General features: G+C 30.9%; 1 protein-coding gene across 13 annotated transcripts in view; it reads left to right on the forward strand.

The window, feature by feature from the left end:
- cher (filamin A protein cher) overlaps nucleotides 1–15,444 on the forward strand; it is a 38,129-nt gene extending 22,685 nt beyond the window's left edge. For 6 of the 13 annotated variants that reach the window (XM_077432761.1, XM_077432762.1, XM_077432763.1 and 3 more), the window contains 15 exons: nucleotides 11,411–11,551; nucleotides 11,647–11,816; nucleotides 12,018–12,143; nucleotides 12,236–12,349; nucleotides 12,430–12,618; nucleotides 12,711–12,813; nucleotides 12,903–13,045; nucleotides 13,127–13,235; nucleotides 13,314–13,478; nucleotides 13,562–13,801; nucleotides 13,869–14,059; nucleotides 14,132–14,357; nucleotides 14,449–14,664; nucleotides 14,778–14,984; nucleotides 15,063–15,421. In XM_077432761.1, coding sequence (XP_077288887.1) covers nucleotides 11,422–11,551; nucleotides 11,647–11,816; nucleotides 12,018–12,143; nucleotides 12,236–12,349; nucleotides 12,430–12,618; nucleotides 12,711–12,813; nucleotides 12,903–13,045; nucleotides 13,127–13,235; nucleotides 13,314–13,478; nucleotides 13,562–13,801; nucleotides 13,869–14,059; nucleotides 14,132–14,357; nucleotides 14,449–14,664; nucleotides 14,778–14,984; nucleotides 15,063–15,247 — 2,514 coding nt within the window. In that variant the 5' untranslated portion in view covers nucleotides 11,411–11,421 and the 3' untranslated portion in view covers nucleotides 15,248–15,421. Of the gene's footprint in view, nucleotides 1–8,057; nucleotides 8,200–9,218; nucleotides 9,575–11,410; nucleotides 11,552–11,646; nucleotides 11,817–12,017; nucleotides 12,144–12,235; nucleotides 12,350–12,429; nucleotides 12,619–12,710; nucleotides 12,814–12,902; nucleotides 13,046–13,126; nucleotides 13,236–13,313; nucleotides 13,479–13,561; nucleotides 13,802–13,868; nucleotides 14,060–14,131; nucleotides 14,358–14,448; nucleotides 14,665–14,777; nucleotides 14,985–15,062 lie in introns of those variants that run through there. The other 7 variants (XM_077432752.1, XM_077432750.1, XM_077432753.1 and 4 more) reach the window with 7 other exon arrangements.
- The last annotated feature ends 625 nt before the right edge of the window (nucleotides 15,445–16,069 follow it).

A 16,069-nucleotide genomic window follows, 5' to 3' on the forward strand; every position in this document is an offset into this window, starting at 1 on the left:
ATTTTTCATCATTCATAATAGACATAATAATTTCGAGCCAGTGCCATAATTAATACTCTCGCAGCGCGAAGATATTTGCGGGGTCACTATAAATATCCTCGTTTTGGAATCGAAAACGATTTTGATAATCTTCACGTCAACTAATTATTTGTCCTTGCATTCTACGTTGATGTGCAATTTACTATATCGCCACAGCCGTAAACAAGCTTTCATCATGCAGTCATGATCAACTATCAAAAAAAAAAAAAAACACACACACACACACATTCCGGTTCCTGGAAAAATCCACACAATGAGGTCCACACTCCAAAAATCCATATTTTCAAAGTGTTTTAAAATTCACTGGATACATTTTTTAGCGCCACTGCTAAAGCGGTATATTAAGTTACTGTCAAAACAAACGTAGCAGTCCTTTCAAGCTCTTATAAATGTTTTGGGTGTGTCAATATTTTATTTATCTTTTCAAATTATTTTTTTCTTTTATTTGAGCAAAATTTTGTATTCATTGATTAATTTACTTCTACACTGTAAAATATGTAATACGTACATATGTACATACATATACAGTACCGGTAATTGAAATCGCATCACCTCTAAATATTTTGAATTCTCGGAATTTCTCGGTAGAAGGTCCCCTACTTTCTAAAATACTCTTTTTGTATTTAAAAGGTATATCGAACATTTTGAGGTATTCTATTAAGTTCTTGTGCGAATTTCGAGTGAGTAACTACGATTTGTGCGAAACATGGCGAATTGTGCGAAACTTGAAGTGGTGAAAAATTGGCAAATAATTTCGCTATCTTCAAGAGGATTGTCCACACGAAAAATTACGTTGCAGTCGAGATGTCAGCGGACAATTTTAGTACGTTTCCTCAAAAATAATCGAGAAACGGAACCCGGTAATCGAAAGCCAGGTAGTCGTAGCGTCAAAAAAACAACCCCCCAAGAAAATCGAATGATAAAACGTTCATGTTAAAGGGATCGCTTGAAAACTGCCCAGGATATGGAGAATTCAGACAGACGACTGGAAAATACGACGTCAATCATCGTCGAAAGGATACGACAACGTCAATCAGGACTTCGTGCACGACGACCAGCAAATAAGCGCTTTCTAATGGCATTTATACGGAAAAAAATGGTTTTATTGGGAAAAATTCCACAAAATGTCGACCCAAGATGATTGGGAGAATGTAATCTTTACTGACGAGAGCAAGTTTAATCTTTGGGACTCCGATGGAATAAACTGGGTGAGGAGAAAGAGGAACGAACGTTTCAGTAATTACGGCATGGGGGCGCTACATTTTGTCAATTGCACAGTGAAGACTATAGACTATGAAAAAATTTTGAAAACATGTTCGCTGCCTTCTATTGAGCAACATCTTTCGGAGTCAACAGACTTCAAATTTCAGGCCGTATTTGCAAATTGTCATCGGGCAAAAATGATATAAATCAAACAAATTTAATAGCATTTTATTAAGTTTGCACCACATAAAAGAATACAAAGAGAAAGTAGGTATTCGTCACTACAATGGTCAGACAATAGTCCCGACTTATACCCTATCGAAAATTTATGGGCCATTATAAAGCAAAAGAACAAAAACAACACCCTCGGATAAATTATGAGTTAAAAAAACTATTGAAAATGTTTGGTTTGAAGAAATTTCGGAAGAAATGCTAAGAAAAATCGTATTGTCCATGCCGGCACGTGCTGAGGCCTTCATAAAAGCAAAAGGAGGGTCTACTAAATATTAGATTGTTATTTATCATTGTCAATTGCCAATTTTCTTTGTATTTTAATTCATACAAAAATATATACTGTAATATTATTTTAGTTACAGACATTTGAAAAAAAATTTAAAAATTGCCATATTGTACATGTTTTTTTAAAATTCGTATGTCGTCTTAATTTAAAAATATAAAAAATCTTTTTTAATCATAAAACATATTAAATAGTTGAAATCAAATAATAGCTACGTGTATTTAAAAAAAAATGAAAACATCGAAGAATTGAAAGTGATGTGATTTTAATTACCGGTACTGTATAGGCACATACAAATCACTCTTCGTTATTTTGATTTCTAATGTGTTCATAATTGAGAAGTGCAGTTATTGAAAGTTTCCCATTTCAACGGCCCACTATAATAATTCGAATCTCAAATTAATCTTTTAAGCATGCTCGAAGTGGTGTGCGCATTTATGCAGACCGACACGAGCAATAAGTCAACACTCCTTCCGGTTGTGCGAATTCGTATTGCGAAATGGCTATTTATTTTAAAGAGATTGCTCCACTTTAAACGATTTGGCATAGATAGATACTATCGAGCGTGTACGCGGATACAGGACAAGCCAAAAGTTAAGAGAACTCTTTCCTTTGCAAAGGTTAGTGTGACGAATGACGTGTTTTAAATTTGAGAGATGTTCTTGGTTACTAGACCAATTGCAAAATCTTGGAATAAAACTTTAATTTTGAAGGTTTTAATTATTTTTTCTTTATTTTAAGTTATGTGATGGTTAAAATCACCAAGGAATCTTGTGGAAATATGTTTCCGTATAATGGATACCTGCATAAGAAAAATTAATTTCTTTAATTTGTATTATGTATAATATGTACATGTGTATGTACAGTGGCGGACTCGGACTGAAATTAGTGCATGCCAGCAGTCAAAGGGGGCCCCCTTTTGACCCAGGGTTAAAAAAATTTGTCCCCCCCCCCCCATATAACAAAATTTTCTTCTTTCCATCACGCTAAAAATCAAGGGGAAATTTTTTTTGTTCAAAAATGGGAATAAATAAATTTAGGTACAAGAAAAATGGCAAAAGCAAAATAGATCCATAAATTACATTGTATATTTCGTTATAACCCTTGTCCTAGGTAAATAGAATGCATCATAAAAGAATGCGGCATAAAAGCGGCTTTTACTTTCGGTAGAAAACAATCAGGGACGTCATTTCAGCTTTTTCTTGGGGGGGGGGGGGCAGGCAAAGATTGGTCAAATAAATTTTTTTTTCAAAAAATCCTTTTTTATATCGGAATAAAAATGGAAAGTATTCTTTGCATACACCTTATTGAGTTTTAAAATATGAAAAAAATAAGCTTATTTTTCCAAAAATAATTATAAAAAAATATTATGTAAAAAGTTAAAAAAGCGCCGCAGGCAAAATTTTTTTTCCAAAAATCTTCACATAGTCAACAAAAATCGAGCATCAAACTGTAACTAAAAAATTATCAATTAACTTAATTTCTACCAACTGTCTTTTCACTTTATCTACTTATGTACATACATATGTACGTAATAACAATAAATAAAGTTTTGTGATCATGGGATAATTCGAACTCAGAATCAATTACTGATAACGTTAACATAATATAGAAAAATGTGTGTGGCTCTGTGTGTCTTTTTATTATTTTATATATGTATATGTATATATAAAATTATTTTTATCTCAACCAGAAGTAGTTCTTTTACCCGATAAGATCGAGATATTTTTATGTTTTTCTCGGAAACTTTTCGGCGTATTGAACTGACATTGCATATATAGAATTATAAATATAATGCCAAATTATATATAAAATTTCGTGAACACCCGTTAACCGAAAGTGACAGTTTACTCCTGTTGGCAGTTTTCTTCCACTATTTTAATCGAGCCTTTAAATATGTGTGTTCTTCATGATTTCATGTATAATCAATGTGATGAAAATATAATAAAAAAAATCATTAAATTTAATTAACCAAAATTGGGATTTTTTCCTCTTAAAAAATTAAAAAATGTTTTCTACCACACCCCTGAACGAATCAAGCTGAAAATTTATATTTGTATTCTTTATGTACTAAATTTGATAAGGTTTTGGTCAGAAAGCAATTTTATTGAATAACTAAAACGTTTTTTGGATCGAATTCGTTACATATGAATTTTAAATCCATCTCATTCATTGTTTTGTGAGAGAATGGACGTCTGCTAATAAAATAAAAATACGAGAAATAAAATCTTTTGTGATTGAACCGATTCAGTAAAATATTAATTCCTTTTAACTTTTGGAAAAATTAACGTTACACATGTGTTTTTGAGACAAAATAAAGTAAAGAGGACCTTTCTAACGATTCGCTCCATAGGATGAACAATTTCTAAGAATTTTACCCTAGGCATACCACTTAAAAACCAAAATATACTTGCTTCGAAATAATAAAATCATTTTTTTTTCAAAGCACATAGCCCAAAAGTAACATACATAAGAAATCAACGTAGCATTCATAGATCCGCATTATCTCATTAATCATTAAATTTATAATATTTTCTAAATTCACACTATTCCTTAATTTAGAGGGACGAGTACCCCCCTATGCCCCCCCCCCAAATTACGTCCCTGAAAACAATGCATAATATTTTCAATTAATGTTAATCGAAAATCGGGATTTTGGGGAGGGGGCCCCTATCCTATATTTCTATATATATGGATGTGTCTAGATAAGGAATAGATTTTATATTCGGAAATTGTTTAAAATTGTGTATTTAAATCTTACTATATCGTCGAAGTATAATCAAATGTTATTTTGAAAGTATGAATTAAATTTCTAATCGCTGGTTGATGATGAATCGTCCTATCAAACTTGTTTTAAGCAATTCAGTTTATATTATTCACGGAAATTTGTTTATTCTCATTTTTATTTCAATATGTAGTTGTTACATAGGTATTGGTATATATATAATCTTGAGGTTGGAAATGGGCCCGGCAAAAGGGCCCACGCAAATGTTGAAACTTACATTTCGAGCCTAATAAAAAAAGTTAACCGATCCTTGGGCTGTTAAAGCATGTATTATTTGTTTGTGTATATCGTAAGAAATTTGTTTTGTTGAAATATTTAAACTTTAGGTCCCAAAGTGCAATATCCTATAAATTTTTACACACGTGAAACAGTTGAAAAGTTATTTAATTTTACTGAGGGCCCATATTTTCTAACAGATAGTGGGGCCCACATGCCATCGGGCATGTTCGCTTGTATGGCCAGTCCGCCACTGTGTATGTATATCTTCTTAGTGAGGTTATAAATAGTATGTTTCGAAATCTTAAAATAGACAAATAGGATGTTCTTAATGAAATACAAAAATAATGTGTGTGCATAGAAAATTGACGGCGCATTATTGCAATATGTTATACCTACTAGCATGCAAATATTTATCAATGCACTAAAAATAATATTTGCATTAGAGGGTAATTAAAGTTGGAGTCGAATTTATTTAGTGGTCGACGGGTTTACGTTACATTTTCGCCAGATTCCGTGTTAGCACTGCGAACGCGTTTTCTTGTGGTAGATTAGGTCTAAAAATACCTTATTATTTTCTTCAAAAAACATGGGAATACATTTTATGACGTGCTAACCGGAAACGGCGGTGATCGAGTATTTTTTTAGTACATACTATGTAGAACATATTCATGGATTATGGAATGATTAAATTATCTATTTTGGCTCAACTTTGTTTACTATGTATCGATAAACGTTCTCGATGGTAGTGAGTTGCGTCATTATGTTTACAATAATGAAAATGGCGGCAACTAAACACGTATTCGATTTTGTTCTTATTTGTGTATTCTTTGTATACAATATTTTATTCTCACAAGCAAATATGTACAACAGATTCGTGATCAAGAATTGCATTATTGTTTTGTTTTTATTTCAGATGCATAGTTAATTAAATTCAAAAAAATTATGTCGATTCATTTGTTTAAGCGAATTATTATGATATTCATTTTTTTTACTGTCGGATAATATATTTATGATTTTTGAATTTTGTTATGATCTATTTCTTTATATATATATGTATATATTTAGCGTGGATACCTAACGTTATGTATTGATAATTAATTATGGCCAAAATCTAAGCTTAATTGGAATATTTATACTTTTGACACCTGTTACGTAATTCAGTAACAGTAACAGTAAATAATTTCATCAAAATATCAATTAAGTGCTAAATTTTATCACTTTTTGTTTCCTTTGAAACATGTCCAAAAATTCGATCGCATAAAATCAACCATTTTTTAATTCACATATTGTTTATTATCTGTGAAGTTTCCAAATATTTTATATCGAATCAAAATAGCTGAGAACGCCTACTCCCACTGAGCATTGAAGACTTTTAATATCATTTTCTTTTTTTCAAGCCTAATATTCGATACATAGCGGCCGGCGATCTTCAAGATTTTTTTTAGATTCGCAAAGGAATCCAGGGGTGAAGAGAAATTAAATTTTCAACATACAGTTACAATTATATCGCTTGAAATTTAAAATTTTTACTTGCATGTGAAATTCAGTATAATAAATTATGAAAAGAAGTTGATATCATTACATAGTTAAATAAATAAAATTTGTTTTATGTTTTATTCACTTATTTATATGTATGATAATTTTTGGATAAATATGTAGTAGTCCACTCCTGAAGGAGTGCACCTTCGTTTTCCATACATCAAGTGATTTTAATGTCAGTTTTTCCCATCGAATCCAAAAGTGTATGTATATTTAACTCTAATATACATATGTACATATGTATGTATATTTAACCCAGTCATCCGGTGTTCCAGTACCCGCTAGGAATTTGATATACGGCATTCCCATTAATTTTAGATGTTCATGATTGCCAACCGTGTGGCGTTATATATTAAAAGCAGGTGGATAACTTTGCGAGGAATTAAACTGCATTCGCTTTCAAATTAAACTGCGCCAACGTGCATCAATCGGCACTCATAAGCAATCCAATTCATCGTCGTGCAGTTGCACCATCGGGGTAGTGTTGCAATTTGTGCATTTCTAGTCGAATCACCAAATCTCGTCGGCGACTAGGTCGCCCTCGTTGGCACTAGTGTATATTTATCTTTCTGGCATATTTCTAGTTTAATTTTTGACATGTGAGTGATTTTTTAGCATGCCAGTCAAACTATTCTGGAGGCCAATTATGCTCGGATCGATTTGATTGCAAAGCGAAGCGTGCTAAATATTATGTATTTATAATTTAGTCAACGTTCAGATATTATTTGTGAATTTAGTTGTTTAAATCCAATGATGGACATAAAAATGAAATAATAATAGTAATGCATTCTTTGAATGACATTTAAAGACAACATATATAGATGATTTTTCAAAAGTACAAAACATCGCCTTCACCTTTTCGCTGCCTGGTTAGATGTACATACATAATATTATCTATTGGAGAGTTCAAATTATTAGAAATTAAATTTCTGTTTCGTAGTTTTGAAAAAATCTACTTTTAGCTGGATTGGTTTAAATAATTCCAATCAAATGATGCTTCAAATATATAACATCATGGATAATATATGCATATCTACAATTAAGTTTAAAATGCACTTTGAAAAATCTCACAATATTGAAATAAAGCTTCTAAATCAAGAATATTTAAAAGATTCAAGTCTGTGTAAAAAAACTCAATAAATCATCACCAAGTAACGATACATTATAAATGTGTCATCGTCATGATACATCAGTACACTCTGTAAATTTTTCGACTTATAATTGGTTCAAATCTTTTCTTTAAGATGGCTTGGCTGTCATCGTGCCCGTTACATTAATTATTACGCCATTTGTATTTAAATCATACGAGATATTCAAACATAGATATTAAGTTTTTATAAAATGTACTCACTGAATATAGGATATAAACTTAATAATGCTACTCTGTATGTACAATGTGTTTATAATTTTAGAGGAGAACAAAATATTAAAGAATACGCCAAATTGACGAATATCCTGGAGGAGAAAGGACACACACGAGGTTGTTAAAAAAACGAAGATATTAAATATATAAATAGTATAAAACTTTACAATTTTCAATCGATAACAATCTGTATTTCAAGGTCCTTTTCAGTAAACGTTTTTAGGTCAATTTATGAGATTTCATAAAATTAGATTGTACAATATGAGGGATTCCCTTGATATGAGTGACGTATTTTGGGAGGGGTGTTGTGTATATGTAGATACTATACATGAATTAAGTTTTTATGAGTGTGTGAGTGGTGTGTGCATCGCTTGCATGACGATGGATCCCGGAATTCCGTCTTCGGGAGTCAGTTAGTTGGTGGCTGGACGCGTTGGCATCCGGATCCGAGGGTGTTCAGTTCGGGGTTCGGGTCACTTGACTTCATATCACTTTTTGTGATCGAAATAAAGCTTTTAAAAGATATTGACGATTGTAACATTCAACAAATATTTTTATTATATTAAAATATTAATACATACTACGAAGCATTGATTATATTTATTTAATTAATAAGCTTCAATTTATATATACATATATACATATATATATTTATTTTTTCAATTAAGTTAAGTTCATATGTGCTGATTTTTTGAGAAAGTGGTCAGAGAATTTGCAGAATTTTAGTAATTGCACTTAATTATCAAATATTTTTAAAACGTCATTTTTTTCAAAATTTAAGTTTCTAAATTCAGTTGTGCATATAAAATCAATGTTGTATTCATACAATTTTATATGCACACAAATTATAATACTGTAATATTATATTATGTGTGGTCTGACAGTGTGTTCACTTTAAATAAATATAAAGTGCGACACAAGTACCTTCACAATTTATTTTTTATAGGTACAATTTACATATGTATTTAAGCTTTCCGTTACTTTTTTGTATGAAGTTTTCCATTAATTTTTTTATTATTACTTTAGTATTTTCTTTGATATTAGTCGTAGTTTTCCTTTACGAGTTTTTTTCTCGGTAGTTTTTCTTTACGGGTTTATTTTTATCGGTAGTTTTCCTTTACGGGTTTTTTACAACTAATCCTTACTGTCGAAATTTGTTCACCTATGTACAAACTTTTAATGCTGATGAAGCAGTTCTAATGTTATAAAATATCCTAAATCTTTTCGGCGTATATTGACGATAGTTTGATTACTTTTCAGGAATGATATTACAAATCTGATACGTTCTGTAATCTTGTAACGTTACATGATCTAATAAAACCTAACCGTTATATTTGTAAAACAAAAGTAGAAATAATTCAGAAGCAATTTTATGTTAAAAGTAGTTGTATCCGTTTAATTATAATATAGGATATATTTAGGGACGCAGTGATAGGCCGATTTTATAATAATCAGCATATGTGAAACATTAACTGGAAAATTTTTTTAATATAAAAAAAAAGAATATGAAAAAATTGAATTCGAATGTGTAAATCGTTAATAATACTTTTCAGTAGTAAATGTCGATTAGTGCTTTTGTGTATTTGAAGGGGCTCAAAACAAAAAAATAGATTAATTGACAATTGTTGAATATACCAAATAATAAAGTGAAGCGGTGGTCTGTGGGCAAAGAGGTGGTAGATGGCCTTCTTGAACGGTGTGTTGGAGGGCAAGAAGGACGAGCGCGACAAGGACTTGTCCACGTTCAGGAAGGACAACTTCAAAAACATCACCGTATCTGAGTGTGACGGCGAGGAGAAACCATCAGTTTACACGAAAGTCCACAAAATAGCATTCAACAAATCTGGATTAGGATTAGACTTCACGCCCCTTACTGTAATCACCTATTACCATTTCAACTCCAGAAAAGGTTCACTAGCATTTTTCTTTTGTTCCTAAAATTATTCTCGAATTTTCTAACAATAAGGTTATGAATAATTTTTGACTTTTGTGAAAAAACTGACAAAACCGATTATAATATGTACATATGTACATAATAAATCTTTGGCATAGGTAATGAATGTACATATGCATATATATACTCAAGTAAGATTACCCATTGAATTACATTAACTGGCATTGACATCTTATGAAGTTAAAATTTGTGTGCCAATTTAAACGTATTATTATTAAATTTGGTATCTGTATTTAAAAATATGAATATATAAATATACATACATATACATATACATATGTATACCTACATATACCTGCATATATACATACTTAAGATTTACGGTTCGCAGCTGTATTTAATTGCGTTTAATGCAAAACATTTTCATCGTTGACTTATGATTCGCATAAAAAGAAATAACACGTGTGGCCTGTTTTTTTTAATTCAAATATTTTTAAATTATCTGGGTCAAATCTGTCAATTTTCAATTTTCTTAGTATAATATTACTGAAAATTTTGGTTATTTATAAAGTTTATGAATTGTATTTCAGATTTTTCACGGAAATTTATTGATTTTCATTATTTTTATTACTATTAGGTACATACACATACGTTCTTTTATTTTCTGATACTTTCAATTGAAGTATCACAAGTTTAAGGTGAGCATTTTAATACATGTTATTTAAATAAATAAATAAATATAATAGAACAAAGTGTAAATATAATAGTAAGTGTACGTTATCGGTTGTTAACAGCTATAAATTAAAATACAACTGTGAGTACAAAGGTTTACGATCGGAAAGTTTAATAAACACTTTTTGTACACAAACATGACCCCGGAGTTCAGTTTTAGAAATAGATGATAATATAAACACTTTTATTGCGCGTTGAGACGAAAGAAAAATGTATACGTAGGAATATAATGTATTATTTATATGTACATAAGTGACTGTACATATAATACATTAAATTATTGTTGGTATTGGATTAAAGTTGTATTTTTATACAAATGAAGAATATGGCATAAATTAAAATATTGCATGCTTGAAATAATTCAAATAACGAAATGGTTGTATAATCTTAAGCTGTCTGTAGGTGTTGGCTTATAACGTCGAAAAATAGCATCGCCTATTATTTTTTTCTGCTGAAAATTTAAATAGCTAATATCAACTTATTTTTTATTTTGGGATGTTATATGTGACAGTTAATATTGCGTCAAATGTCGATAGATTAAATGGATCTGAACAAACATGACAGCAATTTCATTTGTATTTATTTATTTTTAAATTAGAGGATATTTTACACTTTGTGTAGGTAGTCAATATCAATATGTGACACAACTATTTTTAAATTTTATTAAACAATGTTGAAAGTGAAAAATAAAATTACAATGGAATTATTTATTTGCAAACACTATAATTTAATAAATTGATTATATGTAATTTAGTTATGGAATTTTAAAAATCTCTGAATAATTTACACAAAATATTTAAAATGCTGAATTTATTGACTTTTGGGAGAAGTCATGAACTTATTTGGTTCATTTTGTGTAGTCTCTAACAATTGTATTTTATTACTTATACACGAATGAAATTTATTTCTGAAGTATTTACATTATTATCAATCACTATGATGTACAACAACAGCGTCAAAGTGGTTCGTTAACATCTGTTGGAAGAATTCCAAGGCATATCTCATGGCGTTCCATGTCAAAGCATCAGAAATCCATTTGAAATTTGTTAATTTTTATTTAACCAATTGGTTATACTTGTAATAACACGGAGTGAAAATATTTTCTTTGTTTCATTTCAGCTGAAGTAAAGATGCCATCAGGAAAGACGGATATTCCTGTGATAGAAGACAACCGCGACGGAACTGTCAGCATCAAATATGAACCCAGAGAAGAAGGATCGCATGAGCTTCTAGTCAAATACAATGGAGAACATGTGCAAGGTAATAATATAGCTTAAAACATCAATACTCAATTTTTAATCCTGTGTATCTATCTATACCATTTTAACGTAAATGTTGTGTTCAATATAATTCAGGTTCACCATACAAGTTCCACGTGGATTCGCTTAGCACTGGATATGTTACAGCTTATGGACCTGGTCTTGCTTCTGGAGTTAGTGGTGAACCTAGTCATTTTACCATCAGCACTAAAGGATCAGGTGGTGGTGGTCTTTCTATGGCTGTAGAAGGACCAAGTAAAGCTGAAGTAAGTTTGATTTGATCTTAATGAGGTCGTTAGCTTTGATTAAATTGATATAGAGAGCAAACGTGGAGCAAACATTGAAATTCACAAATGCTATTATACATATGAATGTAATACAAATATACATAGAAGGTGGAATTTGAGGCATCGTAGTTTATTTAGCTCGCATATAAATATTAGCATTAAAATAACATTGGTTTCCAGATAACTGCCAACGACAACAAAGATGGTACCGTGTCAGTTTCATATTTACCAACGTCACCTGGAGAATACAAAATTAGTGTACGATTTGGAGATAAGCATATTAAGGGGTCACCTTACCTCGCCAAGGTATAGCCAAGATCATCTGAATAGAGAGATGTTTTTATATAAACATGCACATATATTAATGTATTAATATATTGATGACACTTTCACTATAGGTAACTGGAGAAGGAAGAAAGCGTAATCAAATATCTGTTGGCAGTTGCAGTGAAGTGTCATTGCCAGGGAAGATTTCGGATGCTGATATCAAAAGCCTTAATGCTTCCATTCAAGTGATTTATCATTTTATACAATTGCTATATATATGAACAATTATCGGCTTGTTAAAATAAAATATGGATAACATTTTCAGGCCCCCACTGGATTAGAAGAACCATGCTTCCTTAAACGTTTACCAACTGGAAACATTGGAATTTCTTTTACTCCACGTGAAGTGGGTGAACATACTGTATCAGTGAAGAAGATGGGAAAACATATAACCAATTCTCCATTCCGTATTACTGTTGGAGAACAAGAAGTTGGAGATGCAAAAAAAGTCAAGGTAAAATATATCAAATTGAAAATATAACATTAAGAATTTTGAAGAAGTCGATAAATTTGAATATTGAATTTATATTTTATTTTTAAATTTAGGTATCAGGACAAGCTTTGCAAGAAGGCAAAACAAAAATTGATAATACCTTCTCTGTTGATACAAAGAACGCCGGTTATGGTGGTCTCTCATTATCTATTGAAGGTATGGTATTAACAATAATATGTATATGTATTATTGATTTTTGAAATACAAAATAAAGTTTAAAATGTCAATTTCTTTATTTAAATAAGGTCCTAGCAAGGCGGAAATTCAATGTCAAGATTCAAATGATGGGGTTCTTAAAATCAGTTATAAGCCAACAGAACCTGGATATTATATTGTTAATCTTAAATTCGCTGATCATCACGTAGAAGGATCCCCATTCACCGTGAAGGTAATATACATTAAAATTAACACAATTCAAGCGAAATAACTGTTATAAAAAACATAAATTAATTGAATTAAATGATTATAGGTTACTGGAGAAGGCTCTAATAGACAAAGAGAAAAGATTCAAAGGAATCGCGAACCCGTACCATTGACAGAAGTCGGAACTAATTGTAAATTAACATTCAAAATGCCAGGTATATATGATATATATACGATTTATGTTAAATTAAGTTAAAAGCAAACAAAAAATATATGAGTATGTTATGATTAAGGTATTACATCGTTTGATCTTACCGCTACTGTGACAAGTCCCGGAGGAGTTTCGGAAGATGCAGAAATTCAAGAGGTAGAAGATGGGCTTTATTCTGTTCATTTTGTGCCTAAAGAGCTAGGTGTTCATACTGTATCTGTTAGATATAGAGAAATTCACATACCAGGTATTTTTTTAGATATATAGTTGATATATTTCTCATATAATTTTGAAGCTGAAAATTACTTATTTAATTTTTTTTTATTTTAGGGTCTCCATTCCAATTTACTGTTGGACCATTGCGTGACTCTGGTGCTCATTTAGTGAAAGCTGGTGGAACAGGCTTAGAACGAGGTGAACAAAATGCCAAGAATGAGTTTAATGTTTGGACACGTGAGGCTGGTGGCGGTCAATTAGCCATTTCTGTTGAGGGTCCATCAAAAGCTGAAATTGAGTTCAAGGATCGTCGCGATGGTTCTTGCGATGTGTGTTACAAAGCTGCAGAACCTGGTACAAAACAAATACAAAAAACTGTACTTTTGCGTACTCTAAAGCTTAATCCAAATTTTTTTAATAGGTGAATATCGTATTGGACTTAAGTTCAATGATCAACATATCCCAGACTCGCCGTTCCGTGTATATATTTCTCCAGCAATTGGAGATGCACATCTTTTGGAAGTTGCTCAATTCCCTGAAGGGTTACAAGTGGATAAACCAGCACAGTTTTACATTCGTCTCAATGGAGCACGTGGTGAGCTGGATGCTAGAGTAAGTTGTTTTAAAATGTTCACATGGCGTTAAGTAAACTGAAAGGTATCATTGATTATTTATTTTTTTTAGATAAAAGGTCCATCAGGAAACGTAGACGATTGCTTTATTCAAAATATAGATGGTGAACAATACAGCGTTCGTTTTATGCCAAGAGAAAATGGTATTCATAACATTCATGTGAAATTCAATGGTGTTCATATTCCGGCATCACCGCTGAGAGTAAAGGTGGGAAAAGATGATGCTGATCCTGCTGCAGTTCATGCACAAGGAAACGGATTAGCACAAGTGAAAACAGGTAAATTTTAATTTGAAATTATTGGATCTCCTTTCCAAAAATTAATTTATAAAATTTTTGTATTATTACATTATTGTACTTTTGTTCCTAGGAGTGAAAACTGATTTGATTATTGACACATGTAATGCTGGAGCTGGTACATTAGCTGTCACCATTGATGGTCCATCTAGAGTAGCAATGGATTGCACAGAAGTTGAAGAAGGTTACAAAGTGCGCTACACACCACTCATTCCTGGATTTTATTACATGAGTATCAAATACAATGGTGCTCACATAGTAGGTTCTCCATTCAAGATTGAATGTGTAGGTAAGAATCTCAGATGTTTGTTTCATTTTAATGATAGAAGACATATTATTATAACTATAATATTAAAGTAATATTCGTATGTTTATATTAATTGTTTTATATTTGTGATATAGGTGAGAATTTAGCAGAAGCTGGAGCTCAAGAAACATCTTCAGTAATTGTCGAAACTGTGCTAAAGGTTTCCAAGTCTGGAGCAAAAGCAGGTCAAGTTCTTCCGCACTTTAAATCGGATGCTACTAAAATAACATCCAAGGGAATGGGATTAAAGAAGGCGTACTTGGCTAAACAAAATCAATTTACTGTTTGTGCCACTGATGCTGGTTTGTATAAACTTTTTTTTTGATCATATTTAAATATATTTTTAATTCTATATTTACAATTATACATCTCTTTTTCAGGAAATAATATTTTGTATGTGGGTGTCTATGGACCTAAAGGACCATGCGAAGAAGTATTTGTAAAACATAAAGGCAGAAACAATTATGATGTATCTTATTTGGTGAGAGACCGAGGAGAATATCTCGTGTTAGTCAAGTGGGGAGATGAGCATATTCCTGGATCACCCTACAAAGTTGAAGTTTAGAATATTAAATAAATTTCGAATATTTTTTGACTATGTATTTTATTTGAATCGAAATCATCTTATAAAAAAATCACTATCATGTATTCTCAAACCTATTCCTTTATTTTAATGTGCTAATTTAGCATAAATATTGTCATGGTTTTGCTGAGAAACAAATATATCATTCTATCTTACTTTGGTGTTAATTTATTTTACACAAAATCTACTAATTATTCATTTGATGAATTGATAAATCCTTTTTTTTATTATAATATATAACAATTAATTTTTGATGTAAAAAAAATCTGAAACTTTTGGAATACGTTTTTTTCATTTTAATATTTTAAATTAGAATTTATTTGAAAATAATTTATTTAGACAGATTCAGTACATATAATGGAATTCTAACAGGGAATTTCAGATCATTTTTCTTGGACTAATCATCAAAACACCTTTATTATTATCTGATAAGTTGATACACAAAGTTTGTAAGTAAAAGCAAATTAATCTAAATAAATAACTTCAACAACTACAAAAGATTTCTGGTTGGCAATTGAGTTCCAGTCATAGGATAGATTTAGGATGGGTACAAATTATTTCAGAATTTATTTTTGCCAGCTTCGGGCTCCCATTAGATTTGTTCATTGAAAAGAGTTTATGACATTTATTTAGCATACAAAATTTAGAATTTTAAATAATCATATTTATGACATATTATTAAAATTCTAAAAACTGATTTTTGATATTTTTCTCAAGAATGAACTGTTTTTAATTACGAAGTTTCATGCTTTAAAAAATCAAAACAAAGTAGACAGATCATTTCGAAGTTGCATTTGGTATAAA

Source organism: Arctopsyche grandis, chromosome 6, assembly GCF_051622035.1.
Source record: "Arctopsyche grandis isolate Sample6627 chromosome 6, ASM5162203v2, whole genome shotgun sequence".
Classification (NCBI taxonomy): Eukaryota; Metazoa; Arthropoda; class Insecta; order Trichoptera; family Hydropsychidae; genus Arctopsyche; species Arctopsyche grandis.